This window comes from Marmota monax, unplaced genomic scaffold (genome assembly GCF_021218885.2).
Source record: "Marmota monax isolate L192 unplaced genomic scaffold, Marmota_monax_Labrador192_F-V1.1 WCK01_AAM20220418_F8-fsc00141, whole genome shotgun sequence".
NCBI lineage: Eukaryota > Metazoa > Chordata > Mammalia > Rodentia > Sciuridae > Marmota > Marmota monax.
Genome location: NW_026692981.1, coordinates 1,166,823 through 1,194,688, shown reverse-complemented (window position 1 = coordinate 1,194,688; position 27,866 = coordinate 1,166,823). Strand labels below are relative to the sequence as shown.

General features: G+C 46.3%; 2 protein-coding genes across 4 annotated transcripts; one reads left to right on the top strand and one right to left on the bottom strand.

The window, feature by feature from the left end:
• The first annotated feature begins 167 nt into the window (after nucleotides 1–167).
• Trim38 (tripartite motif containing 38) lies at nucleotides 168–11,638 on the top strand. Of its 3 annotated transcripts, none has more exons than XM_046452375.2 (7): nucleotides 168–292; nucleotides 1,542–2,066; nucleotides 3,621–3,716; nucleotides 6,112–6,264; nucleotides 7,217–7,239; nucleotides 7,335–7,447; nucleotides 10,683–11,638. In XM_046452375.2, exons 2-7 carry the CDS (start codon nucleotides 1,659–1,661, stop codon nucleotides 11,207–11,209), a joined length of 1,320 nt encoding a protein of 439 aa, XP_046308331.1. In that variant the 5' UTR covers nucleotides 168–292; nucleotides 1,542–1,658; the 3' UTR covers nucleotides 11,210–11,638. The 3 variants fall into 3 exon arrangements, with proteins under 3 accessions (XP_046308331.1, XP_046308329.1, XP_046308328.1); XM_046452373.2 differs by having other exon boundaries at nucleotides 6,088–6,264; XM_046452372.2 differs by having other exon boundaries at nucleotides 6,034–6,264.
• A 14,378-nt stretch (nucleotides 11,639–26,016) lies between these two features.
• H1-1 (H1.1 linker histone, cluster member) lies at nucleotides 26,017–27,232 on the bottom strand. The gene has a single exon (XM_046452485.2). The coding sequence runs from the start codon at nucleotides 27,196–27,198 to the stop codon at nucleotides 26,542–26,544; it is 657 nt and encodes a 218-aa protein (XP_046308441.1). The 5' UTR covers nucleotides 27,199–27,232; the 3' UTR covers nucleotides 26,017–26,541.
• Between the last annotated feature and the right edge of the window lie 634 nt (nucleotides 27,233–27,866).

The following is a 27,866-nucleotide window of genomic DNA, read 5'->3' as shown; positions in this document are numbered from 1 at the left end:
GGTCACCAGGGAGTTTATGGGATTGCCAGTTGGTTCCTTCTGGTTCACTTGAAAAGCAGCTCTTTTCTTCCCCATTTCCTCCCCGCCCTGGCAGGACTAGCCGACTGCAAAAGATAGGGCAGCCCCATTGGCCCCAACCCTCGGCCCCGCCTCTCGCGTTAGTTTCACTTCGGATCTGACTTGGGCGGGTCCGGGAAGCGGCCGCTCCGAAGGACGGGCAGCCATTACCCGAGTTGGTGGAAGGTCCCGGCCAGAGTCCTCTGGGTGGGGATGGTCTGTGCTGGGAAGTGTGGTGAGTGGCGGGGCGGGGGATGCGTTTCCTGACAGCGGAACCCAGCAATGCTCCCGACTTTGCTTTACAGCCCCCACCGCTGTCTTTTTCTACCTCTGCTTCCCCTTCCCTCCCTCCCGCTTCGCACCGAGGCTCGGAAACTCCCGGTGTCAGGGGCACTGAGGCCCAGGTTGTGCACCGTGGCCTTGGGAGCAGGAGTCGCTCCTCCCGCGGGCAGAGCGCCTCTAGCGGCCAGACGGCCCGACGGCCAAGGTAGAAATCCTGGGAAGAAATCCCGCAGGGCTCTAGGGGGCAGGTCCTGGTTCTGAAAGGACGACAGCCCATTTAGCTTCAGTAGAATTCCTGTTTTTAATTCCAGGTACTGCAGTTTCAGAGGAAAAGTCACTATCCGAACTTCCTGTCTGCTGCCACCCAGCAGCGTACCCCTGGTGGTGGGTGGGTTACACGGGAAAAGGAGGGTCCCAGGGGGCTGATGCTGCTCCTAGTCACTCCCCCTTCTCCTCTGGTCATAACCTGCTCAGTGATGCACGGAAGGGGGCCCAACACCCTGGGTCCCACTGTGGCCTGCCCTGCCCACCACCTTCCCTATATCCTGGACTGGGCTTCTCCTGGAGTCAGACTCTGACCCGGAAAAGACAGGCATGTCCCTGGTTGTCAGGCATAGGACTAAACCTCCCCTCCCTGGCGCTCATTCTGCTTTTTCCCTCAGTTATGAGGTGGGCAGGGGAGGGGGGACAAAAAGAGGAACCAGTTCTTCTGCTTGCCTTGCTTACATTATCACCTTCCTGGTTTGGTCTCCCCTGGGACGTGTTCACCCCATGACCAGCCATCTTTGTGGGGTGGACTCAGATTTGATCACCTCAATGAAATAAGTCCTGCCAGACCACCTGAGTGTCACTACCAGTTAGAAGAGGATTCTGAACCGGTTCTTGGCACCCACTAGAATAAGGAAGTGTCCCCACAGCCGCTCTGATTCCCTGCTCTTCCTACAGATCCTGTGAGGGGGCCTGTCTCCACCTCAGACTTTCCACTGTGATGAAATGTTCTCTGTCTGCGTGGTCAGGCAGCCACTCCATGCAGCCATTACAGAATTAAAATGTGCCGAGGAAGACTGAGAAACTGGATTTAAGTTGTATTAAATTTTCATTAAGTTAAATTTAAATGGCCACACATGATCTTGGTATCATATTGGACAACGCCGCTAGATCTTTATGCATCTTCTAATTTCCAATCTGCTTCTTCTTTTTAGACCAGTGAAGGCCAGTAACATCCAGTACGTTGTACCTAGGCTCAGCTGTGGTGTGTTTCCGTCCCTGGAAAATTCTGGCTGCTTCATATCTACCACCAGAACTTCTCAACAAAAGCCATGGCCCTTGCCTCATTCACAAAGAAGATGAAAGAAATAGCCACCTGCCCCATCTGCAAGAACCTGATGACCCATCCTGTGACCATCAGCTGTGGACACAGCTACTGCAGCACATGCCTCCCGTGGTCCTACAACACCCAGAACCTATTAGGATGGCATAAGTCCTTCTGCTGCCCTCTGTGTTGCATCTCACTTCCTGTGACAAATTACGGGTCCAACAAGGTTCTGGAAAACCTCCTTGAGGTCATTGGGGAGATGGACCTTGAGCAGCTGTGTGGAGAGCATGGCGAGCAGCTGCACCTCTTCTGTGAGAACGAGGGCCAGCTCATCTGCTGGCGCTGTGAGCGGGCCCCGGCGCATGCAGGGCACAGCACGACTCTTGTGGAAGACGCATGCCAGGTCTACAAGGTGAGCATGCGGCCCAGGCACCTCAGTGAGAGCCAGCTCCCCCAGCCTGAGACTGGGACCCTGAACTATGGCTCTTATCATGTTATCCTGAAAAGTAGCGTGCGAGGCACTGTGCGCCCAGTCTGTCCTCGAGCAGCCAGAGTGGTGCCTCCACGGGGATTTTCATCTGAGGATTGACGGGTCAGTGACATGGTCACTCTGACACTGCTAAAATAAAAGGAATATCCAGGACTGCAATTGAATGATCCCTGTTAGAAAGAGAGTGAGGGCAGTTTCCAGCTGGATTATAGAAGAAACCCTGGGCTGTGGGGTTGGCGTGAGGCAGAGGCTCTGGCTGACACCCAGAGTCTTGCCCAGAGCGCGTGGAGGAAGGCAGCCTTCGCTGTGGCATGATGAGGGAGCAGCCCGGCTGCTGCCTCCCCGCTCCGCCCCGCCAGGCTTGAGGAAGGCTTGTTCCGGGTGGGGGACCCCTTGTTCTCCCCTCCAGTGTAGGAAGACTTGTTGGAAGCCCTTCCAAAGGACATGTTGATCCTGACTACACGGAACACGCACAGCTCTTCCTTTAAGTCCACTTGCAGGCAGTAACTAATGGGGACATTCAGGTTTGAATTATTTCCCCACCCAGTGAGAAGAAGAGCAGCAGCACACGGTGACAGTTAATAAGGCTCAGAGCCAGACTCCTCAGGTTGAGATCCTAGCTCTGGCGCTCAGTAGAAGGGCATTTCTAGGTAAGTTACTGAAGATCTTCATGCCTTTGTTTTCCCATCTGAGGGAAAGAGCAGATCCCTCCCTCCATGACACACACCCAGGGTTTGTGAAGTGTGAAGGGATTTCAGTTGGAAAAGCATCTGGTGCACAGCCAGGGCAACCCGTTACACAGAGGCCTTTCCTGAGGACGCTGGGGGTGAAGGGGCAGACCGGGAGAGGACAGGAGCCAGTTCTCTTACACACGAGCAGCTTGGGTCAGCTTCTAACTGCTTTCAGTGGAAATATGAGAAACCCTTTTGAAACATAACCTAAACCCTGGACATGGACTCTAAGTACTTTCAAATTGGTTTTGTGACGTTGTTCTTCAGAAATCAGAATCTCCCTTTTCCAGTAGCCATTTCTAGTCACATCAGCTGGCGGCCAGCCCAACTTTCCTTCCGACTCACCCATACACCTACAAAGTTCACTGGTATTAGCTGTGTTTGCTCAGCTTATGGTTCATAAAGTTTCTTAGAGTTTTTCCGTGTCTGTACAGTGTTTCCTGGCAAGACTGGTGGCCGTAGTGCAGGCCTGGGTCACCACAGGAAACTGGACTTTAGCTCCACTGTCCACCGGTTATGGTTTGGGCGAGTTGCTTAACCCTTCCCTAACCCACTGTTAAGGGTGGCTACGGAAATCAGTATGTTGCCATCCATCCAGTCTCAGCGTGCTCTCCGGCCCAGTGTAAGACTCAATAAGTAGTATTGGGGTTGTAACTCATCTTGGGGTGAGAGGCCGGGATTCCCGGGAGGTGTCTAGTGAGGAATCAAATTGAATAGACTTCACTCACCTGATGTTTTCCTCCAGGAACAACTCCAGATTGTTCTATCAAAATTGAATCAACTCCATGAGGCGTGTACAAATCAGAAGGCATTCGTGGCAAGGCAGATAACGGAATGGAAGGTAAGTACTGATCTCCAGTTATTTTCTGTTGCAGAGTGTAGGCATGGAGGATGACTGGGGCAAAGCACAGTGATGGACCATTCTCAATAAAAAAGACCAGTGGATGAACCTCAAAGAAGAAATCCTTGTTTTTACGCCCTAGTTGTTTATTTCCATAGATGGATTTTACCACCAAACCCTTGGGTCTTTCACTGGTAATTGTCTGGTGTTCCTGATAACTTACAAGAAACCAAACTGCTGTCTATGTTTGCCTGCAACTGGTCATGGCTAGTTTTCACACTTGGACACTTCCCAGACGTGCAGGTGTCAACACTATTATGTTTATGGTCTTGTTGTATTGACCGCAGGGCAGGGTCTAGCTCTGGGCCGGTGCGTTCAGAAACCAGCCTTTGAGAGCACGCACACTGTGGGATCCCTTCGTGTCGAGATTTATGAAACCAGTAAAGGAAACCGGCTTGCTTTGCGTGCTGCATCATACCTGCTGCAGGGTCCTATGCACTGCAATTGCAGACTGTAAGGTTTCAGACTGTGCATGGCTCACCGGCCTCTGCATTATCAGAGACATTCCTTTGTATGAATACCTATTTAATCCACTAGCTTGCAGCCGGATTCCACAGCCAGCTAGCCGTTTTGCCGCTTTCAGGGGATGATTTCAACCTATGCTTCTTTGTGTGTTTATGTTGAACTTGAGCTTCCCAAGGATGGTCTGACTTCCCTAATTTCGGGATCTTGGGCAGTGGGGAAGACCTTGATTTTAACTAACATGTATAGAAAGCTCATCAATCAAGGGATAAATCTGTACTTATCTCCACAAAAATTCCATCTCATCCTAAACCAATGACTCTTCTAATGCCATATCACAATTGACACACTGCAAGAATCTGGGACACCCTCATGGAAATTGCCATTCTCTGTCTCCTCAAATGAAAGCTGAGTCCGGGGAGACTTATCATTGGATTTTGGTTATCTTATACAGAGGGATTATTAAAATGACCCTGGAGCCAGGCGCAGTGGTGCACATCTGTAATCCCAGCAGCTTGGGAGACTGAGGCAGGAGGATTGCAAATTCAAAGCCAGCCTCAGCAACTTAATGGGGCCCTAAGCAATGCAGCAAGACCCTGTCTCAAAATAAAATATAAAAAAGGGTTGGGATGTGGCTCAATGCTTAAGAGGTACAATTCCCTGTACCAAAAAACCCAAACCAAACCAAACAACAGCAAAAACAAACAAAACCCACAAAAACCCTGGATGAGTATTTATCTGTTAAACATAACAGACAGTGCTGGGTAGTGGCTCAGTGGCATACGGCTTGCCTAACGTGTGAGGCACTGGATTCACTTCCCAGCTCTACGTATAAATAAATAAAATAAAGGTCCATTGACAACTAAAAGATATTAAAAAAAAATAACAGCTGCCATATCTGGACCCCCTCTGCCAAGAATCAAGGCCCCTTCTACCAGCTGGTGGTCTCAAAATCGACCCTTTATGATGGTCTTTACTAGCTTTTGCTTTAAGAATTTTCTTCAGACTCAGAAACGCCTTCTTACACTCCAAATGAAAATTCAGTATTATCCTTGTAACTGATAAGCATAGAACTAGGGCAGGATTCAAATGCTTTAACTTATCTAGTGCCCCTGTCCCTCCGTCCCCCTGTATCTTGGCTGAAAAGGGATATTAATCAGGTGACTATAGAAAATCAGGGTCAGTCTCTCCCACATTCTTCCAGGTTGAATGACTCCCAAGAAAATTATGTCCCAGTAGCTGCTTCAGCTGTGTGTGTGTGTGTGTGTGTGTGTGTGTGTGTTAAAATACGCACACCACGGGATTTGCTGTGTGAACCACTCACAGCGTGAATCTCGGTGATCTGGGTGCTTTCATGGTGTGCAGCTGTCTCCATCTCCGTCCCCAGAACACTTTTTGTCTTCCTGACTGAAACTCAGTCCCCGTTACGCACCAGCTCCCCGTTTTCCCTTTATCCCCCGCCCCCCGCCCACCGCCCCGTGCCCGGTGACCACGGTTCTGCTTTCTCTCTGCATCCATCACCTGCCCCTGCCATTTTTTTTATTTTTTGGTACCAGGGATTGAACACTGAACTGCGTGTGGCACATCCGCTCCCCCACCACGGGACACCAGCCTCGCTCCACCCCCCCCCCCAACTTTTTAAAAAATATTTTATTTTGAGACAGGTTCTCACTAAATCCCTGAGACTTTCTTTGAACTTGCCATCCTCCTGCCTCAGCCTCCTGAGCCACTGGGATTACAAGCATACGCCACCATGCCCAGCTTGTCACCCCCTTTTGACCTTTTTTGACTCTAGGAGAAGATTGAGGCTCGGAAACAGAAAATCAAGTCTGACTTTAAGAGTCTCCAGGTTTTTCTGTGTTTGGAGGAGCAGTGTCATCTCTGGAGGCTGGAGGAGGAAGAGGAGGACTTGCTGAGCAGGATGAGGGACAGTGAGGCCCGGCTGAAGCACAAGAGCGATGAACTCCAGAGCCACATCCTGGAGCTGGAGGCAAAGTGTCAGAGCTCCTCGCAGAAGTTGCTGCAGGTGAGGCTGTGGACTTGCAGCAGGGGAGGGAAGTGTCGGAAGAGGGAGTCGGAAGGCGGGCAGGAAGGTTGGAAGGCCTGCCTTCACTGACAGCGGTGCAGCAGCGTGTGGGGAATTGAAGGTCATGCTTCTTTGAGATAGTGAGTCCGTTTCCTCCGGGGGCTCCCGTCCGTCCATGGGGTACCTGTGTGATAATTAGAAGAGCACACTTGCTCTGGGTGGACACGGTGTGGCCTAGTGGCACCACAGGTAACTTCTGCCATCCCCTTCCCTGTGGCCCATGTGCACAGATCCCCAACTGTCAGACTCTCTCCTGAGACACTTTGCCCATGACAGATGGTGACAGGGAAGCAGCCACATGAGTACCAGGCTTTTCCCAGATCTGCCCATGGAGGCCTGCTGCTGTGGATCTCGTGGGTCTTTGTACAGCTACATGGAGAATGCGTGCCCCTGAGAGACAGCAGGACCTGTCACTTTGGGCTCCCGCTAATAGGGAGGGTGGTCGCACTATAGGGTTGCGTATGGCACATCTGCTCCCCCACCACGTGACACCACTGCCACTTCCTCCGTGGCGCAGTCTCCTGAGTGGTGCACAGATTCCCCACTAAGCACCTTTGTGACAAGGAACCTCCAATATGGGCTCACTTTAAAGAAACGTAGGCCATTGAAAACAAGTCTTGCCAGAGGCAGCGCGAACAAAGCCCCTGGCCACTCCCCGGGCAGCCCACAGGCCCATCCACTGCAGACAGTACTGTTCCCAGAGCTGCTGACAGAGGTGACAGACTCAGGCCAAGTCGGCCGGAGGTGGGGTTGGGAATCGTCCCCTCCTAGTGTCCGTCAGTTCCAAGGCTGGGATCGTGCTCTGTCCTTCTTTGGGAAGAATGTTTGTAGGGAACAGCTCTACATGCCAGGTCCCATGGAATACTCACCTTCTGTCCCTGTTCCTTTATAGGATGTGAAAGACATCGTGACCAGGTAGGTCCTGTATGAGTGCAGGAATGGAGGGGCAAGGGCCCTCCAGCTGAATGGAGCATGCCACTGAGGAAGCCTCTGGCCTCTGCTTCTTCTAGGAACTGGGGGAAGAGGCTGGAAACCCTGGAGGACTTTCCCATGGAGATTCATACCACGTGCAACGTTTCTGAGCTTTACTTAGATGTGAAGAAAATGCTGAGACGCTATCAAGGTATGTGAACTCAAGAATTCCTAAATGCTGGATGGAAGGGACCCTGAACAGTGACCGAGGTCCCCAGTGTCCTCAGCAGGCACGCAGCCAGAGGCTGGGTAGTTACTTGCAGAGGAGCGTTACACTTTCCCCTCCTGGACTGCTCTGAGGCTTGGCGTGCCATCGATGCTGGTTGACTGTGGACCCTTCAAGTTCCTCCTGCTCCACAGATTACCCTTGTCACTCCAGGCAACTCCAGGCCCTCAGTTTTCCCATCTGAAAATGAATATATTAGCAGTTCCCACTTCCTTCCTGTGTGTAAATTGCCAGCACAGCATCTGGCACATGACAAGGCCACACCGTGGTGTTAGATCTGATTAGAGTGTTTATTGTGAATATTTTAAAGTCTTAGAGCAATGCAAGAAAGGTAGATGAGTATCATAGATTACGGTTCAGAATTTTAGGGACTTGACTCAGATCATCCAGGTTAATATTAGAACCCTATCCAAAAACCAAGTTTTGCTCATTCAAAAGCCTTAGCTTCCTGCTCCCTTGATTCTGTTAATAGTGCCTGATGTAGTGCCACAGTTTCTTATGCATAATTATGAATGTCAAAAGACTCTGAAAATGGAAAGTCTTATCATGATGTGTTTGGCTGCCAAGTTAGACCTACCCTAGAATGACTTGGTTTATGCGGCCAACAGTTGCCAAAAAATTTACTCTCTGAAAATGATACAGATATATTATGTTGCAGTTTTTGTGAGCCAGGCATGTAGGCACAGCTCGGATGGGCCTCTGCTTGTGCTCCTCACACCTCTCAGTTAGGGTGTCCTCTCGTGCTCTGGTCTGGAGGCTAGGCTGGGGAGGAAGGAGTACACTTCCAAGATCACTCCGGTTGCTGGCAGAATCTGTGTCCTGAGGGTGGCCAGACATAGGGCCCTGGCTTCTTCTTGGGTGTTGGATGGAAGTTGCCCTCCACTGCTAGAGGCCTCTGCTCAGATTCTTGCACATGAGCTCCTCAGTTTTTTCTTCCAAGTGGGCTGAAGAGAGAGAGACTCTATAGTAAATCTGCTAGCAAGATGGAGTCTTAATGAAATGCAGTCATAGAAGCTCCATCCTATCACCTTGGCCATATTCTGTCAGCCAGAAGCAATTCTCAGATGCTGCCCACACCTGAAGGGTAGGACTTTTACAAGGATGTGACACTGAGAGCCAGGGGCTACAGAAGGCTACCCTTGAGCATTTCTGTCCTCATGGCCATGTCTGAACTGCATCGATCCAAGACTTTTTGAAGTCTGTTTATTCCACTTATTCTGAAAATATGTTTTACTGCAGAAATATTGGTGCATTTGATTACAGCGTTCTGCCTTAGACCCAGAGGAGGTAGACATGTGCTGTAGAGTACAGTACCCTGAGGTGAAAAGGTCAACACAAGGGGTGCACATCCTAATTTTATTAGATTCTACAGATCTTGAACTAGTAACCACTTATATATCCCTCTAGTCACAAAAGAATTCCCAATGTTTCACATCTCCCTGATTTCTTTGTTTATAAAAATTTTTAAATATATCTGATGGATTTGAAATGGTACTTAATTGTGAATTTATTTTAAGTTTCTCCAGCTCATAGTGAGGTTGAAAAAAAATTTTTTTGATGTCCATTAGCCTAATTTACCCATGATTTCCTGTGGCTTAAGATTTTTTTTTTTTTTTACTGGGTTCTTTACTTACTTATATCTGGGAATTTTTTTTATAGTCAATATCATCTTCTGGTATTTGAATGGCATTTTATACTTACATTCTGTTTTTTAATAAATGTGTCCAGCTTTAGAGTATACATACTTTACTGTTTTGATAAGTGACTTGGTTTCAAAAGAAGCCAGTCATCATAAGGATTGGAATTAGTGACTGAGATTCACTCATTTTCAGCATCTTGCAGTTTCTTTCCCATAACTTGATGATGTGGTGGTTGTAATAATTTAGTTTCTAATGTTAAACCACAGTTTTGCTCTCAGGATAAACCACACACACACACACACACACACACACACACGCACACATACAAACAAACTTATCTATACATTATGTATAATGTACAGATTTGACATTCAAGCTTCAAGTTACCTGCAGACCATCATGGTGCTGTTCCCAGGTCATGCTGGTTACATAGTGTGGTCAGCATAAGGTAACCCACTGGGCAGGGAGGTACCCTGACATTACAAGAACAGGGAAAGAAGAGCCAGCTGCCCTCTGTAGGCTCAGAGCCCTGTGATCACACTTGTAGAGACGACTGCTGGTGGTGGTGGGGGGGCGTCCTATGCGTCAGGCAGGCTTGCATGTGAAGTGAGTTCAGAGACTCTCCTGCTGTTTGGAAAAGATGCTCCTCCCCTGAGGATACCCAGGCTTCCCTGCTCTGTAGGTCGCCTCGTGCACTCGCTCCACGCTTCGACTCTGTGCAGTTGGTAAAACCATCACTCCAGTCTGTTCATATACATATGTGAGAGAGAGAGAGAATAGGATACCTCTAATAATCCAGAACTGATGGATAGCCACAAAATGTGGAGATTGCATGCTTTTAATGTAATGGATCATATGCTGTGTGTGGGAAATATGGGAAGCTTTAATATATAAAAGAGTACTATTTAAAGATTGGCTTTTTACTTATATAAGATAGGATATATAATATGTATAACATATTATATTATAAACATGCATGTTAAACACATGAAGTTAGACATAGTATGTATGATATACCTGTAATACACGCTATTGTGTATGCATTTATTGTATGTGACATGTATAATATGTTATACATAACATTTATTACTCCATCTATACTGTCTTGTACAGATATTTGCTACCATACAGTGCTGGTCAAAGGGAGACGGGAGGGCTCCTTTCAGCTGTACTACTTCCTGGTTCCTGGAAGTCCCACATGGGAGAAGGACCTAGACAGGGCAGGAACCACTCCAACGCCCTGGTGTCTCTGAAGGAAAGGACAGTGGTGGTGAGGGTGATGTCATGGATGTACTATGATTGGGATCACTGATTAGGCACTCACCATGTCCACCAGATGCAGGCCGACTGTCCCCATTCCATTCTCCCACCAGGGTCTGCAGCAGACATGGTGACTGTGCTTCACTCGCAGAGCTAGTAAGAGTTCTGCCTGTACTTGAGCACAGACTGGCTTTATTTAAATAAGTTGCCTGGCGCAAGAACACTCATATTGCTCTCTGCCGCTTTCTTGTCCTTTGCAGTCAGTGTGACTCTGGATCCGGATACAGCTCATCCCAGCCTGAATCTGTCAGAGGACGGGAGACAAGTGACTCTCGGAGGCTGCCAGAAGGATCTTGACTTTTCTCCCAGGAGATTCAGTGCCTACCCCTGTGTCCTGGGCTTCGGGGGCTTCTCCTCAGGGAGACACTACTTTGAAGTGGACGTTGGAGAAGGGACTGCTTGGGATTTGGGAGTCTGTTTGGACAGTGTGCAGAGGGGCGCTGACATGAAGCAGGAGCCGGAGTTTGGCTTCTGGACCATCAGGCTGCACAAAGGGCAAGACTACCTAGCTCTGACCAGTCCCCCCACTCCTCTTCCTCTATGTGAGAAGCCCCTGGTTGTGGGAGTTTTTCTGGACTGGGAGACTGGATTTGTGTCCTTCTACAACATGACCACTGGCTCCCATATCTTCACTTTCCAAAACGCCTCCTTCTTCACGACTCTGCAGCCCTTCTTCCGTGTTTATCAGCACTCTCCTCTGTTCCTGCCTCCCCTAGAGCAGTGGTGAAGAAAGGAGCAGCCTCCTAGGTTAGCCATCATAGAAGGTTACAGACCCCTACAGGCAGAGCGTGGTCAGTTCTCCTCATTGCCATTCCTCCAGGCCCTGGAACAGTGCTGGGCTTCCAGTGGCTATTTAGTGAATCTGCATTGAAGTAGTAGATGTCAGGAGGGTAAGCCTGCCCCCTGTGGTCAGCTGAGCCTCAGTGGGAAGCAGGTAATAGCTCCGCAGCACAGAAGTTCCCCCAGGCAGGCCGACAGAGCCTGGCTTTTCCCTCGTTGACGAAGGGTAGCATATTTCGCTACCCTAAAATACTCTTATTTTGTTAAAAAGCTATCTAAGCCCACGTTCTAACCGCTTCCTGGCATTACTTATCTCTTGAGTATTCTCACGTGTATGTGGGATGCACATGTTAATAAATTTCCATGTAATACATTGTCTCCTGTTAGTGTGTCTTGTTGATTCAGTTTACAGGGTCCCCAGGGAAAAACCAAAGGTGGGTAGAAGAAAAAAGTTGGTTTTATTTTTTTGCTCCCTTCCACAAGGAAGCTTTTTGTTGCTTGTGACAAAACTACCCACCAATAACAACTTAGAAGAGGAAAAATTTATCTTGGCTCAGTCCTTGGCTGACCCACTCCATTGTGGCTCCAAACGTCACCGGTCTCCAATCTTCAGACAGAATCAGGTCAGGGTGAGGCTTATGCGGATCCAGTGTCACACTGACTATGAAGCAACAGCAAACAAACAACAACAACAAAAAAAATGTGCAGTGTTTCTGTCTGTTTGTTTTTGAGCTGGAAAACAATTTATTTAAAACAACCCCTCCCATGTTAGAACACAAGCACTATTTCTCACTCTGATGATGAGCACCGCTGTAGATTCAGCCAGGCTCTGCTAGCCAGGGAGGTGCTGCACGTCAGGTCTCTTGAACTGCGTTTCCTGGCCCCAGGATCAGGGAGCAGCTCCTCAGCTGCCATTCTCAGCTTGAGGCCATAGTCTTAGGAAGTGGAGATGAAAAATAGCCAGTAGGTTAGCAGGAGATGGAGAAGAAAGAACAGCTGGAGGCAACTGTTGGCTGGGCTTCTAATTGTAAGGGGGTCCCACCACAGGCTTTTCTCTGAAGTTGGGTCAGCTGTGCAGACGGGAAGTGAGGGGGAGTTAACATCCCAGAGGAATGGCTGGACAAGGGCTCCACTGGCCTTCAGAGAAACAGTCCTGTGGGATGCTGCCCTGGGTACTCCTGGCAGCAGATGGGTCAAGAGCACGTCAGCCTCGGTCCTCTGCCTTCTCTGTCTAATTCTCTCTGTTCCAGCATCCCTGAATCTTGGGGTCACATTCCCACCTGTTCTATCCACATTTGGGTCTGACCTGGGCTTCTCAGAGAGAGCACCAGCTGCTACCTTCCAGTCTTGTTCCCTTTCAATGTAGAAATAGAGAAATAGCTAGCCAGTGATTAAATTAACACAGTCTATTGCAGAATACTGTAAAGCACTGCAAATCTCACTCCTAGCACGGAGAAGAGCCACCACCTGCCCACACACCTTAGTTTCTGCACTTTTCCTCTGCTTGTCCCTCCCCCACGTTTCAAATAGGTGGACCCAGATGAGGATGGACTCAGATGAGGATGGAAGGAACATGAGGTAAGAGAATAATTCTATAAAATGGGCCCACTGTGTCGACCCCACATGCTTTCTTTGCCAAAAAGCAATTGACCTGCAGCTCTGCCTGGCCTAAGTGGTTGGGATATGTCACATTCCTCGGCAAAGCACATGTCAATCTGCAAGGAAATGCTGGCAGGAAATAAGAGGAACCAAGTTACTTTGAAGGGAGAGACTTTTGTTACCCTTTTCATGGATCAGATTCTAGAAGAAAAGGATAATTTCTCCTAACCATAAAATCTGTAAAAATGATTGGGAATCCAATTAGAACCGCTCAGCATGGACTAAGGGGACCAAGAATTCTCATGGCAATAGGTGCTTGAAAGTCTGATGTCCTCTTGCTGTCAGTCAGAAGTCAAGAGGTGGGCCTGGGCAGCACCCTCTGGAAACTTCTCTGGGATTTCCCCAATAAAACTGGATTGGGAGAGGGGCACATTGTCCCTCTCTGAAAGGACCCGCTGTGTCCCTTGGTAGTATCCCTTTTCCCTTTTCCTATCCCTTCAATAAACTCATCTCTGTTATTCTGAATGACATGTCTGAAACCTTTCTGACTTGATGGCAAGAACTGCGGTTTGACGGGGTTGGGGGACTGTCTTCGCGGTGCCTCAGTTTCTTGAAAGTTCCCAGCCCTGTAACAGGTGTAAATCTCCCCTGTGGTCTCATTACTCAGAGATGCATTCAGGTTGACGCTCAGATCAACCCTTGGATGTTTCTAGGTCTCCACCTCCCTTGCTTTCTCCTCTGGGTGGGTTTGAAAGAGAACTCCCGAGTCACAGACCATGAGAACTCACTTAAAAGACTGTTGAAGGGCCGGGGTTGTGGCTCAGTGGCAGAGGGCTTGCCTAGCACGTGGGAGGCACCAGGTTCCAGCCTCAGCGCCACATAACAAATAAAATAAAGGCATCTGTCCATCTACCACTACAAAATAAAATAAAATAAAATTAGATTGAAAAAAAGACTGTTGATATATTCTTGTCCCCATTCTTTCCCTCCCCACTTCCTTCACCCTCCCTTCTGCTTCCAGAGCTCTGCCACCAGGAGCTGGGAACCTCAGGGGGCTTCCAGGATGGAAACTGAACAACAGGGTCATTTCTGAGCAGATGGGAATAGAGAATATTGCAGTTTGGAGGTGAAAACGGCCCTGGAGCCCACCGGAAGACTCGCACTCAGGTCTTCCATCTGGTAGTGATCAGTCACCCTTGGGCCTCTTAGTAGGTCATTTTCTCAGGTTGAAAATGGAGACATAGAAAAATGGGAAAAGGGTGTGGAGGGACAAGGAGCAGGCTGCTCTCGGATTTTGTTTCACAAGGAATTATTGCTTCTTCTGATAGACAGCTGTCACTGTTGCAGAAGACTAATTCTTGGCCACTCACTGATGGTGCAATCAATTTTTAATGGACATCAAACCAAAGCTTGATTGCTTAACGCTGTTACCGCCTTGTTGCCTGAATGACTCTGTCTGTAGGTTGGCGGGGCTCCTTGTAGACAGGGCTGAGGAGGCTGACCTCTGCTGTTCCTTTTTGTGTATTTTGAATCTGCTGTACTGAGTGGTTGGGATGGCCTCCCTCACCCGTCTCACAATTAGGAAGCTTTTGATTGGGGGTCCTTATGCCCAAACCCGTGGAGCTAGCCTTTATTCACATCGTCATCTCAGGGTTATGGCAAGCGGGAAATGCAAAAATCGCAACATACCAGGCTCTTTGGGTCACATTTGCTAAATTGGTGGATCAAGCATAGATTTCAGGAGGAGAGGAATAGATAGATGCTGTTCTACATGGGAGGAGCTGCAAATCCACCAGACAAAGGGGACGCCAAGTGACAGAACGAGATGCATTCACGGACACTACTGCAGCCTACCTGAAAAGGCTTGCTGCTTAAAATCCTTACATGTGAATTTGAGGAGGGACAGAGATTCAGAGGGTGGCTAGCCCTCAGTGGTCCCTCCCCAGAGAGAAGGCATTGGGTATTAGAGTACACAGCTCCCGGGATCATTCCACACGCTCTTTGCCCTCACAAGCAGCCGCCGTACCCTGCATTCTGGGATAACTGATCCTCATCCCTGCCTCTCCCAGCCTTGGCCCGCCCCTGAGCCCTCCTGCATCTCCAGCCTCAAGTGAAGCAGGGGTCCTTGTTCTCTGGTTCTCCCCTAAACAAGTGCTTTCTCCACCAGTAATATGGGTGACAGAGACTGTGCTTCAGAGCAAGGTCTTGATCAGGACATTATGGAGCACGTGGCCAAGAGAACATGCTAAGCCTTGAGCTTGTCCTGACATTTCCAGGCAGATATGTTCTCAAGATCCTTGTTGTGTTCCACACACCTTATTTCTGGTGACCGCAGAGTGCTCCCCTGTGGCTGGCCCTCTTCCCCCCATTAGAACTTTGGTCCTCCTAATGAAGGATCCAAATCCCACCAGTTACTGGGCGCTGCCAGGTATTCTCCTAGGAGCATGTGAGATTTCTGAGCTGGTATTTATATCCTCCCACTCAGGGTGACCCGTGGCCCTAAAGGCACGGTGGCCTTTTATTATGAGTCAGTCAAGCAGGGGTAAAATGTGATCTTGTTGCTGTTTTATTTAATCGTCTTTTTCTGGTGCTAGGAATTGTAGATCTCTTTGCATATCTGTTAGCATTTCAGCTGCCTCATCTGCTCGCAGCCAAGTAATATCCTTTATCCACTGAAGTCAATTACATTTTTGTTTTATTTTTCAGGTGTTGTTATAGTCTGAGTTTTAATAATGTGTTGGTTTTGGTATTTTAAATACCTTCACACAAAAGCAAGCCAACTGGAATTGGAATTCAACTAGAATTTTGTTCTGATGGACAACAAATACAGGTTTCCCCCCATTTAAAAAATCTCATCCCCTTGCCTTCTTTTCCCTTGGTGGTCTTTGCAGAGGTCTACACTGTTAATTTTTAAAGAGCTGACCTTCTATTTCTGCCAGCCTCTATTTCTCTTGTCGGTTTTACCCCTAATTTTGACCTTTAACCCTTGTCACTTCTTTCCATCTTTTTAAATTTTTTTCATCTTCTTAAATTGAATGGTTAGCTCACTTAATTTTAACTTTTCATGTTTCCTGAGTATTAGATTTCATTCAGATTTTTGTGATTGTTAACATGGTGTATAATTAATAGCCTGGATAATTGATATTCTAATATGAAACCACCTGGACTTTTGACAGTTTTTGTTCTCCAAGAAGATATTTCTATGTAAATGTGTGTGCTTATACACATAACACTTTTTTTTGTATTTATTTTATTTGTTCTACTTAGTTGTACATGACAGCATTTCAATTCACTGTACACAAATGGAGTGCAACATGTCAATTCTCTGGTTGTACACAGTGTAGAGATGCACCGTTCATGCAATTATACATGTACCTAAATGATGTCTATCTTATTCCACCATCTTTCCTACACCTATGACCCCTTCCCACCCTCCCCTTTGCCCAATCCAAAGATCCTCTATTCTTTCCATGCCTTCCCCCCACCATCATAGATCAGCATCACTAATCAGAGAAAACATTTGGCCTTTAGTTTTCTGGGATTGGCTTACTTTGCTTAGCATAATATTCTCCAACTCCATTCATTTACCTGCAAATGCCACAATTTTATTCTGTTTTAATGCTGAGTAATATTCCATTGTGTAGATATACCACAGTTTCTTTATCCATTCATCTCTTGTGGGCATCTAGCTTGGTTCCACAGTTTCGCTATTGTGAATTCAGCTGCTATAAATATTGGTGGCTATGTCACAATTTTATGACTGATTTTAAGTCGTTTGTGTATAAACTGAGGAGTGGGATAGCTGGGTCAAATGGTGGTTCCATTCCAAGTTTGCTGAGGAATCTCCATTCTGCTTTCCAAAGTGGTTGCACCAATTTGCAGTTCCGCCAGCCATGTACGAGTGTGCCTTTTCTCCCACATCCTCTCCAACACTTACTGTTGCTTGTATTCTTGATAACTGACATTCTGACTGGGGTAAGATTAAATCAGAGTAGTTTTGATTTGCATTTCTCTAATTACTAGAGATGTTGAACATTTTTTCATGTATTTGTTGATCACATATATATCTTCTTCTGAGAACTGTTTCGCTCCTTAGCCCATTTATTGATTGGGTTTTTGTTGTTGTTGTTGTTTGATTGTTTTTTTTTGTTTGTTTTGGTATTAAGTTTTTTTGAGTTCTTTGTATATCCTGGGGACTAGTGCTCTATCTGATTATAGTCTGGTATTGTGATGCCTCCTGCTTCACTTTTCTTGCTAAGGATTGCTTTGGCTATTCTGGGTTTCTTATTTTTCCAAATGAATTTCATCATTGCTTTTTCTCATCTATGAAGAATGTCATTGGGGTTTTAATAAGATTTGCATTTAATCTGTATAGCAGTTTCGGTAGTAGGGCCATTTTGACAATATCAAGTCTGCCTCACATTTATACATACTTACTGTGTAGCATTAATTGCCTGCTCATGTAGGGGAGGCAAAACCTTATTCTTTTAGGGTCTTTGGCCCTGAGAATCAGTTTGGCATAAAAACAGATCAACAGGAGGAATTACCTGTGGAATTGGGGAAGACTCTTCCCTGTACACTCTGAGGGTTCCAAAACCGAGTTTATGAAATAAACCCACAGCAGGTAGATCAAATGGAGAACATTCATGCAAATGTACTATGTGCAGGGGAGAATGGCAAAAAAGGAAAGTGGATATCCCCAAATCCAGTTGAGAGCTAGAGGTGTAAATCCCTCTTCACAGAGGAAGGGGAGGGGTTCTGTCAGCAGCCTAGGAGAGCAGAGGACTTGGGGAAAAGTGGGCCTCCTGAGAAGCAGTGCTGACATATGGCAGCTGGTGTGGGTGTGGTGGGGACCTCAGCCCCCCTCCTGCAGTATGAACTCCCCTCCCCTGCTGGGCAAGGGGAAGGCAGAATGACCTTGAGTCCTTCTGGAGCATCTGTCTTTAGGCAGGTGGGGCTTTTCCAAGCCCCTCCCTGTGTTTGCTGTTCCCCAAGTGCCCTGGGTCTGAAGCCACAGCATACCCAGGTGGGTACTTCAGGGTGGCATTTCTGAAACCCCTTCTCCAGCAGACGGTTTATTAAATATGTGACCATGGGGAGCCTTCATGAGGAAATGAAGACCCAAAGAAGTGGTGAAAGCCAAATGTTCAAATACCAGTTTGAACAAAGAGAGGAAATTGAGGGAAAGCAACTAAACGAAATGGAGAGACGGAAAGGATTATTTTGGCCAAGTCTGTTTGTACAGAATTCTCTCAGACTGCTTCCTGTCCTTGATGACAAACACATGTCTTTTCTGGTGTAGAGGAGGGCAGCCTTCGCACGGGAATGTCATCTCCTGTCTTTAGAAAACAGAAAGGGCCGCAGTCTCCGTGCGCAGGCAGCTGTTGAAGTGCCTTGGGCTCCAGGGCGCAGTGTCCTGGCCGGCCGTGCCCCGAGCCTGCGCCAGTGGTTGGTTTTTGTGGATAGTTAATCTTCTCTTCCTCTCCCGTGGAATTGTCCCCCACCTCCTTCCTTCTTAGAGGGAGGATTCACCCCTCCTCAGAAACACTCCCAGGTCAGGCAGTGGCCATAGGAGGTTTCAGTGTCCCCCGAGAGGAGCACTGCGAGTGGCCGCGCAGGACTCGACGGGCAGAGCTGGGCACATAGCGGAGCTGCGGGGGCCTGGCACCCTCCTCTCCCCACTTCACTGCGCGGACTCTTACCCGGAGGTGTCGACCTTTTCGGTTCTGTTGTAGGAGCAGCACAGTCTCTAGAAGTCAGAGTGTCTGCTAAGACTCAACGTGTGACACCTGTAAGTCCCCGAGTGAGCGAGCTTATCCGACCTGTTGGTGATGGGTCAACGGGCAATAGGCAGCCGGACTGAGGGAACAGGAAGGCGTAAAGGGGGCCTTGTTCAGATTGTGAGGTGTTGGGCTGTGAGGTGTCCCCCCAAAGCTCACGTCTGAGACTCTGCAAGAAGGTCTAGAGAGCAAATGACCGGGCTGTGAGGGCCTTAAGCCCATCAGTGGGTTAATCCCCGATGGGATTCACTGGGCGGCCGCTGCGGGTGGGTAGGGTGGGGCTGGGGGACGTGGGCCTGGGGCTGTGGCTTTGGGATGGACATTTTGTATCTGGCCAGTGGAGTCCTGTCTCCTCTGCTTCCTACTCATCCAGGGAGTGGCTTCCCTCTGCCCTGATGTGCAGCCTCACCTGGACCCTGGGGAATGGAGCCCGCTGTCTGTGGACTGAGACGGCTGAAACCCGACAACCTCTTCCTCCTCTAACATTGTTCTAATCAGGTCTTTTAGTCACAGCAGCAAAAAATCTAACTAAAACAGTTAGGGAGGGCAGCTTTTAAAAATGTGGAGTAAAATACAGTTTAGAAGATTTTTGTTTGTTTGTTTTTAATTTTAACTAACCAACCAGTATATCCTCCTTTAATTTTCATACATTGTTTTGAGTTAATTATAATACGATTTCATTTTGTTCTGCTTAATTATCCTAAGATAATTCCTACCCCAGCAATAGATATTTAATAAAAATAAATTTAATAAGGAATAATTTACACACAAAAAGGTACCTGTATTAATTATACAAATCAATGAGGTTTTTATTTGTTGTGGGGCATGTTGCTCAGAAAACACACAAAGTCCCAGTTTTGTCCAAATTGAAGAATCTTGATTTAGCCTGCCAGCCAGAGACTCTCCCCACACTTTCATTTCTTCCTTCCTTCCTTCCTTCCTTCCTTCCTTCCTTCCTTCCCTCCCTCCCTCCCTCCCTCTTTCTTTTCTTTTCTTTTCTTTTCTTTCATGTTGAGACAGGGTCTCACCAAGTTGCTTACTTAGGGCCTCACTAAATTGCTAAGGGTGGCTTTGAACTTGTGATCTTCCTGCCGCAACCTCCCAAACTGCTGGGATTATAGGAATACACCACCATAACTGGCCAAAGATATTTTTTAAGAGAATAAAGATGTCAGTGTAGGCGAAAATGCCTGTAATACATGTTGGGCAATGAGCTTGTGCCTGAAATTTAAAAAATTAAAAAATTATTTTAAACCATCAAGAAAACAATATGTTATGGACTGAATTGTGCCCCCCTGTGTGTATCTATAGTGAAGGCTTCACCCACATTGGGCTATATTGTTGAGGGCCACAGCCGAGTCGGTATGATGCATGGCATTTTTGCCAGAACTAGTGGTTGAGAGGTGACGCCAGCAAGCCATTGAGATGATGATGGTTATGTTAAGCTGTGTATTCAATTATATATTAGATCCCTGCTGTCCACGTTGGCCTGCTACTTTGGAGTTCTCCTGGTTGGGGAAGTGCTGGAGGAGGGATTTCCGGTTGGTGTGTGGTGTGTCCCAGGAGAAGGCCACCAGCGGGAGTTCAGAAATAAAGTTTGTTCCTGCTTGAGTGGCTCCTGATTTGTGCCCAGCCAGACTGCGGCACTATATTTGGAGATAGGGCCTTTAGGGAGGTAATTAAGTTAAAACGGGTCAGAGAGGTGTGGCTCTAATCTGATAGGTCTGGTGTCCTTATAAGAAGAGGAAAAGAAAGGATATCATTCTCTTTATAAAAGGCCATGTGAAGATCCAGAGGGAAAGTGACCATTCAAGCCAGAGGGAGCCCTCACCAGGGCTTGCACCTCCATCAGGGATTTCTGACCTTCTGAACTGTGAGAAGATACATTCCTCGTGTTTCTGCTGCCCAGCCTAGAGTATTTTGTCATAGTCCAGGCCGACTAGGACAGGATCCACTGAAAAGGAAGGGAGACACAGAGAGTAAAACCACAGCAAGGTCCAGAGCACGTCTGCTACAGGCAACAGCTTTGGAAAAGACCAGTAGGAGCTGTAAGCAGTGGCATGTGCCTGAAATCGCAGCCATTCAGGAGGCTGAGGTGGAAAGATCCTGAGTTCAAGGTCACCCTGGGTCACATAGCAAAACTCATCTCAAAAAATATTTTCTATTAAAGAAAAAAATCTGTTAGGAAGGACATGGAATGATAGGAACTCTGTATAGATTTTACTCAGATTTTGATTTGTGAGGCTCATTCATTTGAGTTTATTGTCATAGTTTATTTTTCATGCAAGCCACTTTCAGAAACAGTTTCATAGTTGGTCCAACAATTCTGTTCCTAGATATACAAACAGACATGTGCACACAGATAACCAAGACCCATGCACAGGAATATCCACAGCATTATTTGTAATAGCTGGAAAGCAACAGCTTGATGTCCATCAAGAGTGGAATAGATATCTAAATTGTGATACATTCATAAAATGAAACATTGTAGAACAAGAAAAACGAATTTTAATCACAGATACACAGCAGCACATGAAGTTGTTCAAACCTGAGTTTCTGAAAGACTAGATGTTCTCAAAAGATTCTATACTATTTCCATTTTACACATATTTCAAAAACAGTTGTACTCTCGTGCTAGAAACCAGGACAGTAGTTGTGCTGTGGAAAAAGGGGGAGGCTCTGGGCCTTTGGCTGCAGGGTGACTGGTGTGGTGATTACAGTGGGGTCACTCTGTGTCCATGCACTGAGCTTTCCATTCCTGTTTTGTTAGGATTTTGTTTACATGTGATGCTCCCCTATAGAAGTTTAATGAATATTGATTTCTACGAAGACCAATTGCTTTTCAATGAGAAGAGTTTAAAACATCCAGAATAAATTTTAAACCTCCAATTTGCTTTATAGGTAGGTTTATGTGTTACTTAACTCATTTTTTCTTCTATCAATATTGAAATAATAAGTTATTGCACAATTAAGAATCATATAGTATAATATGTGTTTTTATAAATCAAAGGATAAAATCAACCCACTAGATATTTTGGGAGTTGCCTGATGCTATTTCTCATGCCACCCTTTCTCCCTGTTGTGAAACACAAATTTATGTGTCATCTCCAACATGCCCCAAGCCTTATTTTAGACCAGAACACTGCTGCACCCCACACAGGCAGGGTCTAGGCTCATGCACTTGGGTCTTGCGCTCTCTCTGAAGAACCAGCAGGTAAGTGAACACCTTTCTGTCCAGTGAACACCAGGACTGGAAGGTGCCAAACTGTAGCCTCCTCCCACTCAGCAGGAGGCCTTTCCAGATTCCTCCAAGTTTAGAGTTCTCCAGTCACAGCGTGCTTTCCAGAGAGTTTGGAAGAAGGAGTGATAAATTAGTTCACAGAGGGCACCTACTGATTCTTAGGCAATAAAACTCTTTCTAGCTTCTTTTTTTCTCTTAGATTGACTGTGATCAGCACAGATTTGAGGGGAAATATCTGCACATAAGCTAATGTTGCCCTTTAAAACTCCTGGGGGGATTCTGGAGTGGTGCTGGGAGAGCAGGACAGAATCTCTACAGAACTTTCCCCAGCAAAAATAAAAGCCTAGTGACCCCGGCTCCAAATGTCCCTCAATTATTTGAAAAGCTAGAATCTACAATTTGTCTAAAACTGAAGAATAAGACTGTCAGGGGCTAGAAGGAAATTCTCCTTCAAAGAATAGCCTGACAGCTCCCTGGGAGACATCCTGCAGCTACCTATCTCCCTGGAACATCCTGCAGTTATCAGGATCATCAGCTGACAGTTTTACCACCCACATCCAGCAATTGCTGATTAGAGAGCTTCCCCATCCCCAGCATATAAATACCCCTGTGTGAACAATAAAAATTTGCAGCTTGATCAGAACTCCTGTCTTGCTGTCATCCTTCTGTGTCTCTTGTCCCTTCATTCCTCCCCATCTAGGTTCGCGGCCCTCGTTGATGTGTCCTGCCGGTCGGGACATAAGACCAGTAAGGGTGGACATTCTTTACCATGTTTTATAAAGGTCATCAATCCTCAGTTAAAATAGTGTGCTGCTTGGTGCTTGAACAGGCAGAAAGATCGATGCAAAAGAGAAGTCCAGAAATAGACAGTAAAGGAACATTTCATCATGGGAAGGAAAGATGGAGTTCCAAGTAGTGTTAGGACACACAGAGAGCCATCTATAAAATGCAGCTTACCAGGATAAATTCTAAATAGATGAAAGATTTAAATATAAAAACAAGACACTCAGAAATATTTTTTTCAAATGGGGTAAATCCTTTTGTTTCTTATAGTGACAAAGACCTGTGTATAACTCACTCAAAATTTAATTGCATAAAAATAAAAAGATGGCAAGCAGAATTTATCACAAAGTTAAAAGACTGTCTGGCAAAAGTGTATTTTTCAACTCATATACAGATATTTTGGAAGCAGAACTATTATTCCTTACACAATGCACATCATGTACCTGTGCAAAGAACTGAATACGGCCTCTGTGCCCTTCTGCCCCCAGCTCCAGCCAGACTGCCCAGTGGACAGTGGTGGACACGCCTGCTTGACCTACTACAGGGTGGGGAGGGAAAGAGTTCCCATGTTTCTGTTTCTATAAAGAAACACTGGAAGGGACAGACTGTGTGGACAGGATGGGAGTTTGGAACTGAACTTTTCAGCGTATATCTGTTCACGTAGTTTGGATTTTTGAAACAATATATTGTTTAAAAATAAAATGAAATTAAAAAGATGTGGTCAATGCTACTTGAGGTCTGATAACATTTTGTCCTTAACTATTAGTATTTGTTTTAAAAATTACATTAGTATTATTTTACTACAAAATGAAATTTGCAATGTTACTTTTTACCCTTTGATATAGAAAAAAAAGAAGTCCTACTTTTGGGAACATATTCTGAGGCAGATTTGAAAATGATCATGTAATTTTTGTTAAATGTATGTATATATTTAAATCCATAGGGCACTGGTTAAACCATGGGACATACACCAACTGAGTATCATGGGAAGTCAGTAGACCACCATTTGCTAAACAGCTGATTAATGACTAACATTTGTGCTTTAATACAGCTCTACTTTAATGTGCAGATTAACATCTTTTTTTCTAATTTAAATTTACATGTGCACATTGTCACATAACTGAAGAATATATTACAGTGTAAAGAAAAGAATAAATTCATCCCCACCCAAAATATTTTCCTTTCGTACTTTGGCCACACTGGACACAATAAAACCTATGATTAAGATGAGAGAGTCCTGTGCATCTCCCCCTTCAGCTCTCTCTCCTGTTTATGTGTGACCATTGTCAATTTCAAAAAAATCGTTATTTGTCCTCTTTGCCTCTTTAAGGAGGCCCTGCTTATTTTCAGTCCTGGAAATCACAGAACTCCTGTGCTTTTCTTTTTCTCTTGAAAGGACTTCATAGGCAGAGACAAACGAACTCACTAGTAGAGAATAGGATCATGTCACCACTATCACCTGCTTGTCTCAGGAGGATCCTTGAGACTGTCAGTGAGAATTATTTCAAGTCTCCTCTTTGGTATAGACACTGATTTGATAATTTTGTGGTCACAACATCAATTGAAACAGAACACTCTTGAAGCTGGGAAAGACCATGGAAGGAAGCATCTTTCAGACGATTTTGACTGTGCCCACCAAGAAAAGCATTCTTCTGCAAGGTACAGAAAATGCATGCCTGTCCCCAACAATCTAAACACCTAACACCTCATTTCCAGGATGTGCTTTCTTTAGTGTGTTCTGTTTCAATACATTCCAAACAGGCTGAGATCTGTAGTTTGAAAAACGCTGCTTGAATCCAATCCCTTAACTTTCAAATAAGAATACAATATAAATATAATTTTTTATTTGGATTTATTCATGAAAAATGTCCAGGGCCAGTTCCCCTGCATCCCTGATATGGATGCTTTTGGAATCAGATCTTCCCCCTTTCTCTAAACTCTTCTCTACTTTAGCTACCCCTTGGAGGCCTCACCAAATCCCATGGCTTTAAATACCATCCACATACCAAAGACTCTCAGATTTATGACTCAAATGAAGTCCATCCTCCCCCAGAACTTCTCTCCTCAAGACCACCAGTGATTCCATGCTGCTAATCCAAGAAATTATTCTTGGGCATCCACACTTCCGTCCACAGCAGTGGATGCAGTTGATTACCCCCTGTTCTACTCGGAAATCTCACAAACTGCATAGTTTCTGATTTTCCCTTTCCCACCTCCACCAGTGCACACTTAATTCTCTCTTATAGAGAGAAAAACATCTCACTCTTCTAGTTAAGACTTTCAGCCACATCAAGTTTGAGGGCTTAGCATTTATGAAAGCATTAAACAAATTGAAATCCTACCAACGCATAAAGAAAATGTAGCAACCATTCATTATTGTTTTAAAGTAAAATAAGACTGGAAGGAAAGCAAAGATAATGCAGATACCAAAAATTGATATTAAATGTCATCTTTTTTTTGGGGGGGGAGGTGGGTACCGGGGATGGAACTCAGGGGCATTCAACCACTGAGCCATATCCCCAGCCCTACTTTGTAGGGTTTTACTGAGTTCCTTAGCACTTTGCCATTGCTGAGGCTGTCTTTGAACTTGCAATCCTCCTGCCTCAGCCTCCCGACCAGCTGGGATTACAAGTGTGTGCCACTGTGCCTGGCATTAATAAATATCATCTTAAAGGACACTTAATATCATGTTAACTAATATTACGTTAATTAAAACCAAGAACTAAAAATTTAAAATGCCTTCAAAAATTATTATTCTGCTTTACTTTGGAGATTTGTAGCAAAGGTTGTAAAAAATAAATTTCATGATGTTCATGTTGAGGAAAACAAAATGGATAGATTTATTTTGTTATTAACTATAAGACATCCATAGGGGTTTTATTTTGAAGAGAAAAGAAAAAAAGTAGAATTTCAGAAATTGGTAAGAGCTGGATACAAGATATCAGCACACTTTTTCCCTCCCAGCAGTGAGATCTAAGAAAGCAAGAACTCTTATTCACATTAAAACAACAACAACAACAAAAAAAACCCTATAAATGAATTAGGAATAAAATTAAGACAAGTACATGGAGTTCAGGAGGAAAAAAACAAATCCTATTATATAAATAATAAATTATAAATAAGATGTTTTATTTCAGTTTATTGGGAAAATGGATGAAGTATTTAATAAATGGGTTTGGAACAGCTGCCCATCCTTCTGGGAGAATGTAACTCAGATTCTGTGTTCACAATATAAATTCTAGCTGGATTAGAGACAATTTATCTTAGATAAAACAAACAACAAAAGAAACTTTATAAAGAAAATGTAGTAGTAGTGTAGTAGTGTATAATTTCTTAACCCAAACTGGAAACTTTGAAGTCATAAGACAAATTTATTATTAAAATATTTAAAAAACCCCACATACCCAATACAAGCTTTTGCATACAAATGGGAAGTACATCACAGGAAATAAAAACAACACAGGTAATGAGTGTTTCTTCACTGTTGTGACCAAAACAGCTGAACAAGAAAACACAACTTGGAAAGTCTCTTTGGAGCTCAGTTTGAGTCTCAGTCCATAGACGGAGGGCTCCACTCCTTGGTAAGGCTAGACTGAAGGTCGAGGGTGAAGAGCGTCCCCCAAACATATACTCACCCACTTCCAGCCACACCCTGCCTTCTTATACACAGCTAATCCCTATAAGGGGCTTCACGAATCAATTATGCTAAAACCCTCATAACCCAACCAGCTTAATTCCAAAACTTCTCTTCATGTTTCCAATGTGACAAGTTAGATTGGTGTCAACTAAGGAAACTGTATCAAGCTCTTTTCCTGAATAACGTAGGTGGCTCTTAAAAGAGCCGTTGGGTCACTGGAAAGTTTCCAGCCAGGATTTTCACTTTTTCTTGGGGGCTGCCTTCTTGGGCTTGGCAGCAGTCTTTGGCTTGGTCACCTTCGCCTTGGTCGCCTTGGGCTTCACCGCCTTGGCCTTAGCAGGGCTTCTGGCTACCTTCTTTGGCTTCACGACCTTAGGCTTCTTAGGGCTCTTAGACGACTTCTTCGCCATTGCGGGCTTTTTTGCCTTCTTCGGAGTCTTGACATTCTTCTTCACCGCGGCCCCTGCGGGCTTTTTGGGCTTCTTTGAAGAGCCCGCGGACTTGGCCTTAGCTGCCAATTTTGTGGTGCTGGGCTTGGCTTCCCCGGAGGCCGCCTTCTTGTTGAGCTTGAAGGAGCCGGAGGCGCCGGTGCCCTTGGTCTGCACCAGGGTGCCCTTGCTCACCAGGCTCTTGAGGCCCAGCTTGATGCGGCTGTTGTTCTTCTCCACGTCGTAGCCGGCGGCCGCCAGCGCCTTCTTGAGCGCGGCCAGGGACACGCCGCTGCGCTCCTTGGAGGAGGACACCGCCTGGACGATAAGCTCGGACACTGAGGGGCCTGCAGGCTTCTTCTTGGCGGCGGCCGCCGTCTTGGAGGGCTTCTTTGCCTTCTTGCCAGCGGAAGGCTTCTCGGGGACGGCCGCCGTAGCGGCTTGGGCGGCCGGCGCCGTCTCGGACATGGCGACTGCTACTAAAGAAGAGAACTGGATAGACTTGGCGGAGCGGGAGGCCGGCCGCGGACCCGCGCGGCGTATTTATAGAGCGGGGCTGCGCCGTGATTGGTGCACGCAGGTGCCCGCCCCTCGCACCTAGCGCCGCGCGCAGCGGAGGGCCTCGCCCGTCCGGGGGCGCTGGACTTCCCTCTGTGCGCTCTAAAGCATCCTTAGAGCCGCCCCTGAGGCTTGGTGCGATGGACGCTGTAGGCCGAGCAGGGTCGGGCAGTACTGTCTACTAACACCAAAGGGTGTAACCTCCCTCTCGAAAAGCAGCCCCTATTGTGGGAGAGGGGTGCCCTTTCTAAGTGAGACAGTCAAAAAAATCCAAGGGGCGTCCCTTGAAACTGCTAGAAGGTGCTCTGTCCCTAATGCTCGCTTCTCACTTTTTAAACTATGTAAAGGATCGTGTATTGGATGGTGGGGGAGCTAGAGGAAGGCGAGGCCTTGCCTCAGGTTTAGGACCGGTTTTCATCAGTGCGGTCTGGTTTCTTAGCAACGGAGAAAAGCTGTCTGGTGCACACCTTGCACATATTTTGGTCAAAGAACAGGTCGTGGGAAACTATAGAGTTCACTAAACCCAGTTACCATACTCCGTGTGTGGGGAACCGTCTGAAAACAGTTTCTTCAATCGC

Excerpts from the sequence above, each read along its gene's own strand:
- Trim38 (XM_046452372.2), top strand. The coding sequence starts at position 1,659 with ATGGCCCTTGCCTCATTCACAAAGAAGATGAAAGAAATAGCCACCTGC. Across the intron at positions 2,067-3,620 it reads ACGCATGCCAGGTCTACAAG|GAACAACTCCAGATTGTTCT; the intron begins GTGAGCATGCGG and ends GTTTTCCTCCAG. Across the intron at positions 7,448-10,682 it reads AATGCTGAGACGCTATCAAG|TCAGTGTGACTCTGGATCCG; the intron begins GTATGTGAACTC and ends TGTCCTTTGCAG.
- H1-1 (XM_046452485.2), bottom strand. The coding sequence starts at position 27,198 with ATGTCCGAGACGGCGCCGGCCGCCCAAGCCGCTACGGCGGCCGTCCCC.